Source organism: Melopsittacus undulatus, chromosome 1 (assembly GCF_012275295.1).
Source record: "Melopsittacus undulatus isolate bMelUnd1 chromosome 1, bMelUnd1.mat.Z, whole genome shotgun sequence".
In the NCBI taxonomy this organism is placed as follows: Eukaryota; Metazoa; Chordata; class Aves; order Psittaciformes; family Psittaculidae; genus Melopsittacus; species Melopsittacus undulatus.
In genome coordinates this window covers 4,294,340-4,309,723 of record NC_047527.1, presented here as the reverse complement: position 1 = coordinate 4,309,723, position 15,384 = coordinate 4,294,340, and the positions used below count along the sequence as shown (strand labels likewise).

General features: G+C 52.2%; 1 protein-coding gene across 1 annotated transcript in view; it reads right to left on the bottom strand.

The window, feature by feature from the left end:
• Positions 1 to 1,250: 1,250 nt before the first annotated feature.
• The window catches only part of PTP4A3 (protein tyrosine phosphatase 4A3), a 47,769-nt gene continuing 33,635 nt past the window's right edge, over positions 1,251 to 15,384 (bottom strand). The window contains exons 2-6 of the mRNA XM_034062713.1: positions 12,600 to 13,421; positions 10,855 to 10,947; positions 7,067 to 7,197; positions 6,333 to 6,407; positions 1,251 to 5,599 (exon numbers count right to left, since the gene is read on the bottom strand). Coding sequence (XP_033918604.1) covers positions 5,482 to 5,599; positions 6,333 to 6,407; positions 7,067 to 7,197; positions 10,855 to 10,947; positions 12,600 to 12,704 — 522 coding nt within the window. The 5' untranslated portion in view covers positions 12,705 to 13,421 and the 3' untranslated portion in view covers positions 1,251 to 5,481. The remainder of the gene's footprint in view (positions 5,600 to 6,332; positions 6,408 to 7,066; positions 7,198 to 10,854; positions 10,948 to 12,599; positions 13,422 to 15,384) is intronic.

Sequence of the window (15,384 nt, the reverse complement as noted above, 5' to 3'; positions counted from 1 at the left end):
AATCATGGACTTTCACAGTGCTTCTCTTAGCGACTGCAAGGACTGGCTCATGGAGCAACATCAGCCTAACACAGGGATTCAGGATGCACAGGGGTGCACGTTTCAGTGACGGAGAGCCAGGAGGAATGTGGGCAGGTAGCAGGCAGCGTGTCCGGGCAGGAGAGCGCGCGGGTGTTGCTCCAGTGCTCAGAAGTCCCCCTGGCCTCCTCGCTGAGAGGTGAGGCAGCAATTAGCCTGATTGGAGCCCCACTCACTCATTGCACAACCATGGAGGCTGTGTCCCTCGCAGCTGTGCGGTTCAAAGCCTGTGAGGGGATAAGGATCTGCCTTGGGGAGCTCTAGGGCAACCCGAGGACAGCACTGGCCATGCTGTCCCACTGCAGCATCCCCCTTTTCCAAGCTGGTATCTCACTTAAAAGCCTTCCTGAGCCTACGGCAGTATGAGGGGAGTTTCCTCCCTGCTTCCCTGCTTATCCCAACCAACCCTTTGCAAGTATTCCAGAGCTCACACAGTTAACATCAGCTTTTCCTGCTAACCAGCCTGTTCATGCAAGCTCCTGCTCCTCAGCCTCCATAGAGACTCTGGGCTTCGCCTTGGTTATAGGAGCAGAGTTAAACCCCAACTGGTTTCATGAGTGAAGCATGTTTTGTGTCCAGTGGTGAAGCACTGAGATGTCCATTAGCAGGATGGGTGTTATGTCTCCTCCAGGTGGACTCTTGGGTATCCATACCATAGGGTATGGATACTTTGGTAGGCCACACCACTTAGGTCTTTCCTATAGCTGCTGTTTTCATTGGTCTTGTAGGAATATGGTGGTGGTGTGAGCTCTCATGCTCTGCAGGGCTAAATTTAACCATGTTGGTTGGGACAGAGAGCAAAAAGGGCTTTATGTGATCACTTGGAGCCCTGGGTGCACCCTTAGAACCTACTTTGGCACTGGGCAAATCATCCTCTGGCTTGGCCTCCACTTTATCTAATCTGGCTGCAGCCCATCCATCTAACTGCAATAGGTCCAGCCCTTGCCAACCACCTCCATTGTCAGCCTGGGAGCTCCCAGAACAGGGGACTGGGATGACAGGATGGGAAGACAACCATTGGGATGGGATGACACATTTGGGATATGGGCTGAGGTCTCCAGCTGAGGGGCAGCAGCAGGACCCCAACACACCCCTCCATGCATCCCTTTACCATCCCTTGGCCAGAGTTTGCCTCCCCACGTTAACTCCCCCATTAGCAGCACACAGGGATGTACAAAACAGTGAACGCTGTTTATTTCGCTGCTGGAGTGTAACCACCATCATTTCATTACAACAACAACAAAAAGTGATTACTCAAAGGCATACAGGGCTGGTTTTTACTCCTTTTTTTACACAAGATGTAAGTAAACAGACAAGTTTCTTTCTTAAAAAGGTTATAAAGTGTCAAGATCCTATACCTCATCTGCATATTCAAAGTGATGCCATCCGATACAAAAAGCATTGGGTATAATAACTTAGCTATGGCTCAGACCAGAAGAAACAAAATACCCCCCCCCCCCCAAATAAGTCATCTGGGCTTAATCTATATACTACTAGGGTTGCCCATGGAGTTAGAAAGGAAAATATGCAGCTCTTTGTTGCACAGAAAGACACAGCAGGGAAGTGGAGAGTTCACTGGGAGATCGTCGTTGGAATGCCCCCCCATTCCCAGGAATGTCTGCAGGACCACAGCCAGCCCGTGACCCCCAACACCCTGCACAAAGAAAGCAGCAGCATTTTCCTCCCAGCAGACAGCATCCCATTGAAATCCACCAGCAAACTGCACCTTCCCAGCCCGCTGGAAGCAGAGATGGAAGAGGTTGGAAACTGCATGGAAGTCACTGAACTCCCTGGGAGTTTTTCTCACTGGGACTATTGGAAACCAAACCAACCCAGGGACAAAATGAAACCAACCCCAACTCTTTCTATTGTAGATAAAGACTCTGCTTCCTTGGGTAATGTTACTCATAAAGGCTCCTCACCCAAAGCTCTCAGCCCAAGCACTGCAGTATCAGCCTCATTGCAAGACTCATTCTATGAACTTACAGATGTGAAGTCTAAATAAGCATCACCAGACCTTGGTTAAATAAAGAGCTGGCCATTTCCATTGCCTTCCCTTCCCTCTGCTCCCAACACCTGCTCCATCCCATTGGCAAACAGGGAGAACAGAAGGGACACATGAGCCTTGTAACTGAAACGCACATGGTGCCACTGGTGAGGACACAACTATCAGTTCCTGCTCAGATTTATGCCATGATTCAGCCATGATTCCTAAATGAGCCTACAAGCCCTTGGTTTGATGGATTGGGCATCTCTGCTTTGCCACCCTTGGGTCTCCGGATCTCCTGCTACCAGTCTGAAGCCTGTGACCTATGGAAAGATGGAAGCTTTCCATGGAGAAGGAAAGCAGGTATCTATAATACCCAGTTTGTGCCTTTGCTTCTGCAGAAAAGGGCAGGATAAGGTGGCTGGTTTGCAGGCAAAGCCATGGTGTGTCTGTCTCCAATGACATGTGCCAGGACCCAAGGAAGACAACTGGAGCCATAACAGAATGGGCAAGTAAGTCAGATTTTTAAGGCTCTCCTTTCAATATCTGGGCATCTGAGGAGAAACGGGGATCAGAGCACAAGGAGACCCCAAAACCAGCCCAAACCATGAGCCATTGGCCACCCAGGCCTTGCTCTGGTGCCGTGTGTCTACTGAGCTCCAACTTCCCCTCGTCCCCAACTGTGCCATGATTTTAGTGACAGAACTTGGCTCTTTGAGGTTTTGTAACCCAAAACCTGGTTGGGAAACCCATCGTCAGTGTTTCTGCGTCCATCTGTAGGCTGAAACACCCAGGAGCTAATACCTGGGAGGTGACAGCAAGTTCCAAGACAGGGGGAGATGCCCATTAAAAGAAGAGAAAAAAGGACAATTAAACCATCATTATTTCCTCTCTTTTTGCAGTGATTCATAAGGGGATGAAGATGCTGCTCTGACAGCCAGGGGTGGTCAGGATTTGGCCACATGGATTGCACCAGGTCCAGAACTGGAAGCCCCATTTTTAAGGTGGTTGGGTTGATGCTACATAAAGCGAAGGATCACTGCAAAGCCTCCTCTCTCCTCTGTGTTCGAGCCCATCAAGCTGAGGTGAAGAGTCCCCATGGCCAAAGGAGGCTGAATTTAAGCTCCTCTGTCCCTGTCTTGACCCCAACTCAAAAGCATCATGTCTGAAGCCCAGGACCATTCGCTATGTGATGGATCCATAAGCATGCATGAGGAAAACATCTCTTATCAGGGCAGAAACATCTCCAAGCCTGCAAAGCAACTGCTCCCAAAGCTTTATCCTCACTCTTTGCAAGTCATGGCACAGCCTGTTGTGACCAGGAAGCACATGGGACTGTGAAGTCTCCCAGATAACAGGGATTGGGGCTGTTCCCACCTCATTGCCAAGCCACCTCCTATTGCCCCTGTGGACAAAGCACCTATTGTAGCAGCAGAACACACCAAGGCAGGAAGGGGTGGTGACCACCTAACAACTGCTGTAATACAGGATCAGGGTGTTATCAGCACAATCTCTCACCCTTCCCAACCAGTGCAGACCCTTCAACCATTTCCGCCTTTCCCATGGGACACAGGACTCAACAGTCTGGAATGGGGCAGGAGAAACTCAAAGGACCAAGGGGTGTCTCACAGTATGGAGGTTTGGACAGGCCAAGGTGCGTGGAATGACAACCCTGGAGCCATGCATTATGGTCCCACTTCACTCAGCAACATGTCCCATTGGATGGCCATTCCTGCTGTAGAGTGGGACTCATTCCCATTTGGAGGAATCATACTGGGAATGGCTCCAGCCTCCTCCTCTGCCTATGTGTGGTGGCACAAAGACATCCCCTACCCTTTTGCAGGTACTGTGGGTGTCTAAACAGCCTTCCTCACCCTTTATCCCAATAGATGAACCCTCTGAAGCCATTGTCTCTGGATAACCTATGTTGTGGAAGGCACACAAACCTTTGGAGATACCCAACAAAGGGCACTGAAGGCACCTCAAGTTGGGCAGCCTAAAACCACAAGACACTGGGTATCTAGCCCTCCTTGTCCCCAAAACGGCAATACTCTACAGCTGAGGGGTGAGCAGCAGTGAGCCCAAGGGACACCCAGAGCATCCATTGGGCCACAGTTGACCGTGGATGGTACCCAGTGGTGACCCAGTGCCATGGATCTGATGGGAGAAAGAAAGGCCAGAGGACGTGTGGAACACAGCTTATTTTCTTCAGGTTTTTTTACCTTTAATTAGCAAATTTCTTCTTATCCTCATTAAAGAAAACCCACCCCTGCCCCTATGTGCCCATTGCTCCAGCTGCTGCAAGCGTTCAAAGGCAGAGTGGAAGAGATGTCTAATGTCTGGGCTATGGGGCAGCTCTGAGTCCACCCCACCAGGGCATGTGTCAAGGGTTGGGGGGGGGGTTTGGGGTGCCATTTAGAGCTGTGGGAAAGGCAGGAGCCAAGTTTGGTGACGTGCTCTTGCCAGAAGCACCCACAATCCCCCATGGAAGCTGCAGCACAGCCCCTTGGCCAGCAAACACAGCGGTGGAGGACACGGATGTGCTCCAAGAGGAACATCCCCATGGGTACTGCAGGCAGAATTGGGGCTCACACCATGGATCAGTGGTGGGGACATGGCAGATGAGAACCCACCACTCTGTGCATTGAATCTGGAAGCTGTAAGAGCACCCAGACTTTGGGGGGCATCAGTGCTGAGCCTGCACCCTGGTAAAGTGGGTGCATTACAGCCCTGCCATGGTCACCTCATGCAGCAAGCCCCATGTGCAGCATCCTGGATGGCATCAAGGTAATGGGGAGATGGTGAAGTGGTAAAGGAGAATGGGAATGGTGCAGGGGGAGGACTTAGCTTATCCCTTCTCATGGCCACAAGGCCGGCACCAAGCTGAGCCCCCTTCATCTCTCCCTGCTACCATCTTCCCCACAGTCATTGAGCCATCCCCACCTCTGTCCCTGCTGCTTCAGCCCTTATTTATAGGGAAGAGGTGGGAAAGAGTTTTGGTGGGGGTGCTCCAGCCCTCCTGCTCCCCATCCTTTCTCAGCTGGCACTGGTCTGCCTGCATCACCCCAAACCAAGCACCCTTCACCCATCCCTGTAAGTACAATGGGAAGGGAAAGGGAGGAGGAAGGCGATGAAGAACCATCATGAGCTCACTGATAATGCCAAGAAACAAAGGGCAGCGCTGCCCTCCCTCCTGGAGCTATAGCTGGAGAGAGCAGCCCTTTTCAGGGGTCCAAGATGATGGTGCTGTGGGTGCTGGCACACGTTGGTGGTGCTCCATGTACCCCCCTACCCCAGCCCTGGCAGTGGGGCAGCGTGTGGGGATGCGCAGGGCTGGGCGAGGAGGTGAAGGGGTTGGGATGTGTGTGAGCGCCCGGGTGTCTGTGTGCACGGGTTTTGGCAAGAGGTCATTGAGGTTACATGATGCAGCATTTGTTCTTGTGGTTATGAGGGTCCTTAAATCGGAGTCTCTGCTTTGGTCGGTATTTTTCCAAGTACGTCAGCTGCTTGCTGTTGATGGCTCCTCTGCGCTTCCTGCGGGGACAGAGGGGTCAGTGCAGTCAGTGGGGTGGCAGCAGATTCCCCCCCTATCCCAAACCCACCCTTGCTGGGTGCTGAACCCCCTGTCTGGAGCGGGAATGGATTTTGGAAGCTGTGGCTATGTGCATCCTCCAGGGATGGAGACAGGGACTGACCCCATCTTGCTCATCTACCCTCTGAGTCTCAGGATATGGAGAACTGGGAAGGAAAACTGGGGTAGCTGCCAGAAGCAGGGTGCAAAGCCCCTCAGGGATGCTCCCAGCTGCTGCTACAGCCTCTTGATGCAAAGGTGCTTGATGGCAGCACCTCCCTTTTCCTTTTCCAGGTTACATCAGCAGATAAGCTGCAAAGCTGCCTGGTGGAAACGACCTGGGGGTGCTGATGGAGCTGAACATGAGCAGCTTGTGCCCAGGCAGCCAAGAAGCTACCAGCATCCTGGCCTGTATCAGCACCAGTGTGGCAGCAGGGTCAGGGCAGTGATTGTGCCCCTGCACTGGGCACTGTGAGGCTCCACCTCAAATCCTGGGTTCAGTTCTGGGCCCGTCACTACAAGAGAGACATTGAGGTGGACTTGATGACCTTAAAGGTCTTTTCCAACCCAGTTGATTCTATGACTCTACAGACAGCAACCCAGCACCCTACAAAGCCCCTTGGACACACCAGATCTCTCCATTGCCTCAGAGAACGGCTGCTTTCTCCCCTGACACCGAAACACCACTTGACTTACTGTCGGATGAACTGGATGGCATCTTCATACTTCATCCCGCTCTCAATCAAGGCCAGTGCGACGAGGACAGGAGCACTGAAAGGCAATGGCAGTGGTGGTCACTCCCCAGCCATGCAGCTCAGAGGGTGACATCCCATCCTGGCACAAGGGGACATGCCATGGGCTGTAATAGTGGTGCTATGGGCAGTGGTGGCTTTCAGTTCATCACTTTTTGCCATTTGGCTTCAAGCAATGGTCCAAGGAGCATTCTGGGATAACGGGGCAGCTGTTTGCTCCTTGTCTAATGAGCAGGAGGACTTTGGAGTCAAATCGACCGGAAATATGGATGCAAATGCACATGCAAAACCTGACTTATAGCAGGGGGAGTAACATAATGCAGCAGCTCTCAGAGTTCCCTGATGGAGCAGGAGGCATTTTGCAGGTATTTCCATGATGAGCTCTTAGCAAAAGGAAAACAGCGATGGCAAACAAGGAACAAAGGAACACAGAGCAATGGCAGGACAGCACCAAGCCACCCGTATCTACCCCAGGGCCCAGGAGTGCATGCCCATAGGCAGTGCAAGGAGAAGCACAGGCAGCAGACTCTGCCATCAACACCTATTCCCACTAAGGTTTTACTGCATGCAAAACCCTGCTCCAGAGGGGACTATGGAAGGGAAGGACGAGTGGACATGGCTTTCCCTCCCCTCCTTTCATGGGGAAGGTGCAATATGGGGTGCTGGGCTCTGACTCACCGCCCCAGGCCAGCCACACAGTGCACAGCCACGCAGCAGCCGGGGTCTTCGCAGAACTTGGTCTTCAACAAGTTGAGCCAATCTTCCACTATCTTGCTGGGAGGAGGAGCTCCATCATCGAATGGCCAATCCTGCAGGGAAAAGTCAGGGAAGAGGGAAAAACTCAGGGATAGCTTTTCACTCAGGGCAATGCTGTTTGATGCCTTTCAATCTAGGTCTCGGGTCCTCCCATCTCCTATGGACAGGTTCAGCCTCCAGGTGTGCCTACGGGATCTGTGACATGGTCCCCGTGTCCTCCTGCCTATGTAGACCAGGGTGGCCACTGGCTGCCTCCTTCCCATTCAGTGACCATACTGAGCTTTGGGAGCCACTGAGCCGCTTTGTAGGAATTTGGGTGACAAGGTTTAATGTGAGGTGTCCCTGCCCATGGCAGGGGGTTGGAACTGGGTGTTTTTAAGGTCCTTTCCAATCCAAACCATTCTATGATTCTATGAATATTTGAGCAAAGGTGGTTTGGAGATGGTTGAAATCTCAGGGTCTGATGCTGTGCTGAAATTCAGCATCTGCAACAAGTGGAAGGGACAGTGAACAAACAAGTCATGAAAGGATGTTCTGGGGATCCCCCAGCACAGCCCTATAGTGGAATGAAGGGAGGTTCCCTCAAATAGAGCCATTTAAACAGCATCATTCAGGAAGGGCTCTTAAGGCATGAAAACAAAGCCCATCTCCTTTTGAGCATCATCCTCAAGCTGTATGGACTCAACACCTACAATAATGTGGGTACAACGGGTGTTGCATTAAGCATCCCCAGCCTTGGGCTCTGCTATGGGGGAAAAGGGTTCCCCCCTTTGCAGTGACTGCTGCAGCATTTTGGGGAAAGAATGGTCTCACCCCATGGGCACTGGCAGCCAGTCAAGGCTGCGAGGCTCTCCCAAAATGTGTATTTCTCTCCCCAAATGGGTCTGGAAGGAGGAGCATGGCCAATGGTTATGCAGCAGTGGGAAAGAGGGACACAGGCAGGGCAGCATCACTTGGAATGTATACAGCATGGTGAGCCCCAGTGGGAGGGAAGCACGGGCCATAATCCTCGTGTTTGAGCAGTGAGTCACTAAGCTGCAGTCATCCTGGGGGTCAGATGGCAAAAGAAGCTGCTCTACTTAAGTGTTTGAACAGGTAATGTGATTGCACTTGGGCTGTGCTAGGGAAGGAGCACACTGGGCTCCAGGGTATCCTAACGCTTGAGCCAGCCCACCCTGCACAGCCTATGGCCTGTCCTGCAAGAACATCTCCTCCCCATGGTGCCCAGAACGCACTGCTTCAGCCATGAGCTCAGGTCACTGGGTTCACAGCAGGGGTGACACTGATACCACACATGGTCAAATCCCAGACTGGTCTGGGTTGGAAGGGACCTTAAAACTCATCCAGTTCCTACCCCTACCATGGGCAGGGACACCTTCCACTGGAGCAGCTTGCTCCAAGCCCCTGTGTCCAGCCTGGCCTTGAACACTGCCAGGGATGGGGCAGCCACAGCTTCTCTGGGCACCCTGTGCCAGTGCCTCAGCATTCATAACAATTTTTTTCCTTATATCCAATCTAAACCTACCCTCTTTTCAGTTCAAAACCATTGCCCCTTGTCCTGTCCCTACAGGCCCTGCTAAAAACTCTTTCTCCATCTTTCCTGTAAGCCCTCTTTCCATACCGAAAGGCTGCAATGAGCTCTCTCCAGAACCTTCTTGTCTCCAGGCTGAACAGCCCCAACTCTCTCAGCCTTTCCTCATAGCAGAGGTGTTCCAGCCCTCTGATCATTTCTGTCCTCTGGACCTCCTACAACAGATTTCCCTGTGCTGAGGACCCCAGAGCTGAACGCAGTACAGAATAGCACATGGGGAGAATCACCTCCCTTGACCTGCTGGTCATGCTCCTTTCCATGCTGCTCTGGATACAGAGCACACTGGATACAGATACACTGCCAGCTCACATCCCATTTTTCATGCATCAGTACCCCCAAATCCTTCTCTGCAGGGCTGCTCTCAATGCATTTATCACACACTCTCCACTGATACTGGGGACTGCCCTGGCCCCCATACAGAACCTTGCACTTGGCCTTGTTGAATATCGTGAGGTTCACATGGAGGTTCCCTCTTCCAGCATGTCCAGGTCCCTTTGGATTGCATCCCTTCCCTCTAGAGTATCGACCACACCACTCAGCTTGGTGTCATCTGCAAACTTGCTGAGGGTGCACTCAATCCCACTGTCTGTGTCACTGATGAGGATATTAAGCACCACTGGTATATCCATCCTGCACCATAAACCTTCCTACAGTGAAACCCATACAATATTAGTTCTACAGACTTTCTGCCCCATCTCTGACCTGCTGGATGGAAGTGTTGCCAAGCAGATGCTCATGGCATGGATCACCTGCATCTGGCACAACTTGGTAGCTGCCATCAGCTCTAGAGATTGTTTGGGATCTCCTGTGGCACACAGAGGTGTCCAAAACAACCATGGAGCATACCCAGGATGGGACCACTGTATGTGTGAGCACCATGGCTGTGGATGCTGGCACTGAGGCACACTTCACCGGACTCAGACCTCAACTAACTTGTTCCCCAAAGAAAGGGGTAGGATATATATGTATAGTCTATATATTTGATATAGGTATATGTAGAGATATCTATCTGCATAGGTACATCTATCCATAGATATATGGGATATAGATATCTCTCTATATAACTCATATAGTTTCTATATAAAGTTACAGAAATTCATATAGAAGCTATATAGTTTCCATAGTGTCTTAGAGAGTTTCTGTATCTAGGATATGGATATCTCCCTACCATAAAAATAACCTAGATATAGATATCTCTATATATAGACATTTAGAGAGGTATGTATAACCTAGACAGAGAAACAGAGACTGGAGGACTCCAGAATAAAAGGCAGAATTTGGTGTGCATGTAAGCAGATATGATATCCTACATACAGATTCCATATGTAGGATACAGCTATCTTTCTCTGTCAGATATACCCTACAGAGATACCATTTATATCTGAAGAGTTATGCATTTGAAGGAACTCTATCTAGAGAGACACAGGATCTAGTGTCTACATTACATCCCAGAGGATCTAGGCTATAGCTAGCTATCTCTGTAGGATATACATTATACAAAGAGAGCTATAGAGAGAGGGCCTACGCACAGAGGACCACCCCAGGAGACACAAGGCACTTCCAAACCCTTCCCTAAATGAGCAAAGCCTCCCTTTCCAGCTGGAGCTGAGCTCCTTGGCAGGGCAACCATGCCTGACATCATCTCCAATTACTTATCAGCCGGGATGCAGCCCAGGCAGCTGCCTGCTCTGCCTCTTTGCCTTTCCCTGCTTGCTGCCTTTCATCCCCCTGAGCTGCTGGAAGAGCAAAAAGCCCACACACCCCACCCTGGGTAAGACAACACTGCGGGTAACAGGAACCATGCGCAGCTTCCACGTGGGATCAGGCGCTCTCACCCCCTGGATGCTTTAGAGCCCGAGCGACAGGCAGGGGAGGCAGCTGCCGACTCAGCCACATGAGTCACAGTTTCGGTGTGTAGGCAGCGCCTGCTTTTTCTATAGCACCAGCCCCATCTCAGAGCTCATCTGCGTTGCCCCGAGGATGAATTTGGGCTGCAAACCCTCCTCCTGGCTAAGCGCGATGCTGCTTTGGTCTGCGTGACATGCAGGGTGTTGGCAGACAGGAGGGATGGGGGTATTTAAAAGCAACCCACCCTGCACCTATCCTGCTGCCCACCTACCATGACGGTGATGCCATCCTTCTCCAGGGGTGTCTTGTCATAAGTCACTTCGCACACTCGCACAACCGTGGTGGCACCGTATTTCTTCAGGTCCTTGGGAGGGAAGGAGAAAGAGGGATCTAAAAACCCTGCCAGTTGCACCCCAGTTTACCCAAATACATCCAAACTCCTGCTGTCACCACAGGACCACCACAGTCCCTGTAATACAACAGCACCATGCCCCATCTCTGGACACTAAGCAACAACCCCCACCATGATCCATCCAGCCTGGGAAACACAAGGAAACATGAAATCTCAGGGCACCAAATCCATGTAGGATCTTCACTCAACACCTTCACAACTCCTTGGAGTCATGAGTGCCAACAGGGATATCTATTTGTAAGCCCTGATAGCCACACCACCAAGGCCTTTACACTGCATGCAAAGAAACATCCCTGATACAGGCTCAAGTCCCCCAAAAGAGAAACCATTTGTGCCCAGGGAGGTGGCAACTCCTGCTGCAGAATGCATGGAGGTGGCTGGGGGGGGTCGTAGTGCATCCCACCAACTACATTCAGCACCTTGCACACTGCTCAGGGGCTCCTTCTCATCCTCACTGCCATATCCCATCATCATTCCAACACACTGCAGGTTGGGGCGTGGGATTTGGGCTGCTTCCAGCCTGGCTTGTCACCCGCTGCAAGGATTGCCCCTGGATTACGTGCTGGCACACCGGCCTCACCAGGCACATGTGAGATCATCCCCTTCAGTGATCCATCTCCTTCATTCCCCACATGCATTTGCCAGACCAAGCCCCACATGCTCAGGAGCTCAGCCTAAAATCCACCAGGCTGGAGGGAAGGGAATTTCCCCCCATTCCCACTGGTGGTGTCCCCATTGTCTTGTACAGTGTGCAGGGTATGTGGTGGCTGTCCCCAGACTGCAACCACCTTCCTGCAGCTCTTTGAGCTGGTGGTGCTCACATGTGGGGTTTTGGGTGTGCATTGAGGGGGTTTCCTTGAACTCAGAGGATGCCACTGGTGCCAGCACACTGGAAATCAATGTGGTTTAGGTCTAAGGCAAAAATACTTCACCAGGCGCATGTGCAGCCTCAGGTTCCCCCCGGGAATACACAGCATTCCAAAATGACTCCTCATGAGCAGAAGCTGCTTGTGCTGGCTTGACTGAGCCTGCAGGACATGGTGTTTCCTCCAGGCATTGATAAGAAGAGCAAGTTGAAGCCTTTTACCTTGGACCATGGATATGCACCCACTATTTCCCCTTTATCTCCCTGCTGCAGCCAGTGCTTCCAGGCAGGGCACCATCACTGTCTCATGCAGCATTGAGCCCTCCAGGTCCTTCTAAACCACCCAAAACACTATGGGCATTGAAAGACATTGAGATATTTGGGATAAGAAGTCCTTACTGAGGTGCCAGGAGATGAAGGGGAGGTTGTGTGCATCCTTACACATCATAGCAAAGACCCTTGATGTGATGTGGTGGAGCTGGCAGAGGATGCAGCAGGAATGGGGAAACTACTTCATCTCTACCACGTCCATACACCCCACTTGGGGTCCTCCAAAAGATCCTACCCCCAGTGGTGACTGGACCCACCATCCTGGGATGCTACCAGAGCCCATGGTACCAAAGCGGATGTGCTGCTGCCTCCTACACAGGGTTAATCCCTGTTGCATCTCAATATCGGGTTTTAGTCCCAAAACACACAGCAGGGCCCCAGTCCCCCACTTCCATCCTCCTCCCCTTACCTCCAAGAAGGTGTTGAGCGTGGCGTTGGTGGGGTTGTGTGTGATGAGGAACCTCATGTTTTTGTAGCAGACCTCCACCGGCGCAGGGCGGTTCATCCGAGCCATGCTGGGACAGGAGGAGGGTGAGGTGATGCTGATGGTGGTGGGGGCAAAAAACCCAAGAGAAAGCGTGGTGTGGAGGGTGGGGGGGAACAAAAAAGCCCCGATGACCCCTCTGCACTTCAAAAATAACCCCAAAACAGGATCGAGAACTCAATATACAGACGTTGTGCAAATAATCCCAGCTCTTGGGAGCGCGCTGGCTTCCTCAACCACACCGCAAGCTCCCCGGGGTGGGAAGGGGGGAAAAGCCAGACGGGCAAAAAATAATATTAATGATAATAATAATAATAATTAAAAGGAAAACCCAAAACCAAACCAAAACCAAGAATCCCTTTGCTGTAGTGTCGGCGTCCTCGGTGCGTGTGCGACGGCGAGCGGCTGCCGCGCGCTCCCGGGCGCTCTAGAAAGGCCTCTGCATATGGGGGGTGTTGGAGGTGGCGGGAGGGTGACCCCCGTCACGTTACCCCATCGGGGTATGTGGAGTACTTGGGGGTGGCACGGGGGGCCGGGAGCCTACGGGGCGGCGTCGGCGGCGTCCGGCAGCGGCGCCTCGCTGGGGCGATCCATGCACAGGAGCCTTGAATGGTTGAGTCGGAGGGTCGGGATGCTGGGGGAGACGAAGCGAGGCGGCCGGGCGCTGCTTTATGGGGCGAGCTGGTGGGGGCTGCGGGGCTCAGAGCTGCTCCTCAGCACCTCCATCAATCCCAGCGGACAGCGAGGCTGTAAGGGAGGGAAAGGGAAATGCGATGGTGAGGGTGTTCTTCACAGGCTTGCTCCAAGAACCCCATCACTGGTATGCAGAAGGATACGGTGACTCTAAGTGTACCGGCACCCACATCCCATATGAGCATCCCTGAGCATCCTCATCTTTGCTGAAGTCTATAGATTATAGAGTGTGATGGTATTCAAAGCTGAAATACCATCTGAAAGCTGAAGTGGCAGTGGAAAGCCAAGGGGACAACACATATTTCCCCTCCAAAAAGGAAAAGCACATGGCTTACTCTCATGCCATCCAAAGTCAGCACCCAATGGTGTATTAAAGGTCCCAAACCATGCGAGCTGACCCCCCTGGCACCCATCCTATCCCCCCAGACCTCACCTTTGCATTGCTGAAATGCACAGCAAGTATTCCTGCCCCCAATGCAGTGCTAATCGGCCACATGCTCCTGGTGCTGCTCGAGCGGCTAATGTCCACCAAATGCACCTCTAATGCTCTTAGGCAAACTAAGCTGCCTGCAAATGAGCTTTCTTGGGGAGGGGGGGAGCAGAGGAGGGGGAGGCTGGTGAGCAGTTTTGCCAGCACTGGTGATGGATGTGTCTCCCTGCTTGCTCATCCGCATCCCCATCACCACCGGCACATCGCTCCCTATGAAGTACTGCATCCTCACATCCTGGGGCATCTTTGCCTCCAATTCTTCCCAATGGGAAGAATTAAGTAAGAAAGTCAATTCTCACGGTGGGAACGGCACAAGCCAAGAGAGGATGGGCCCAGAGGGGGGATAAGTGTGCTGCAGCTCTGCTCGGAACCAAGGGAAACACGGTGCTTCCCTGGGTCGTTACATACCAGACTCTTGTTTTGAAGCTGGTCCTTTCCCTGGGTCAGCGGCTGCTTAATGCCATGTGGACAGAGCCTCAAAATAGACCATAAGCACATAAGTAACCCGAGCCAGGCCAGCATGAACCCCCTTCGCCTCTCCTCCTGGTGCCCTGGCACCCAGAAACATTCTCCTCTGGGCTGTTTTAGCTTGATGCAATGAGACCCGGTGGCAGCAGGGAGGTGTGCTGAGTACCGACCAGCTCATCACACTGCCTGGGTGCTGTTGCTGGGCTGCTCCATGCCTGAGCATCATTTGCAACCTGCTTGAGTATCATATACAACCTGCTTGAGCATCACATACAACCTGCTCGAGCATCATTTACAACCTGCCTGAGCATCATTTACAACCTGCTTGACAGCTCCTGCTTCACAAGTGAAACGAAAACATCAATAGCAAAAGATGAAATAGCAAAGGGGAATAAAGCCAGGGGAGGTGGCAGGGGGAAGCAGGGCTGCTCTCCTCAATGTGTCCAGTGTGGATGTTTAAATCATCGACTTCCCTGCTGGCAACACAGTAATTATCTACTATTGGGAGCATGTGTGAGCCCTGGTGATGCTCCAGTGCACAGAGCATCTCTGTGCCCATGGGTTTACAGCTGGACTTTTGGACAGGAGCTTAGAGGGGACTGGAGCTTGGAAAGGGCCAAAACTGAAGGGGATCTCAGCACTGAACCCACCTCACCTCCTATGCAGACCTTGCATGTCTCTGCCCCCTCAGTTGCACTGAACCCCCTTGTCAATCACATCCCATCACTCCCGACTGTTTTAGTGGGTAACACTATCCCAGAGCCCTGCAAAACTCAAACTCAGCCTGGGATGTAGGGGACAGATGGGACATCCCAGGGGTGGTTTTCGAGTCCTTATTGAGAAGATCACATTTAGCAGCTGATGGAGACTGGAAGCGTGGCTGAGGGATGGGAATGAGGTGGGAGCTGTCTCATTCAGAGCAATGCTGAACCCTCTGGAGCAGCTCACCCTCCCCATTTGGACCACAGAAGCCAGGATCTCAAAGCTTGCAATGCTCCTGTAAGATGGGATGGAAAACCTGTTCTCCCGGAACTCGCTGTGCTTTTCCACTGACATTCC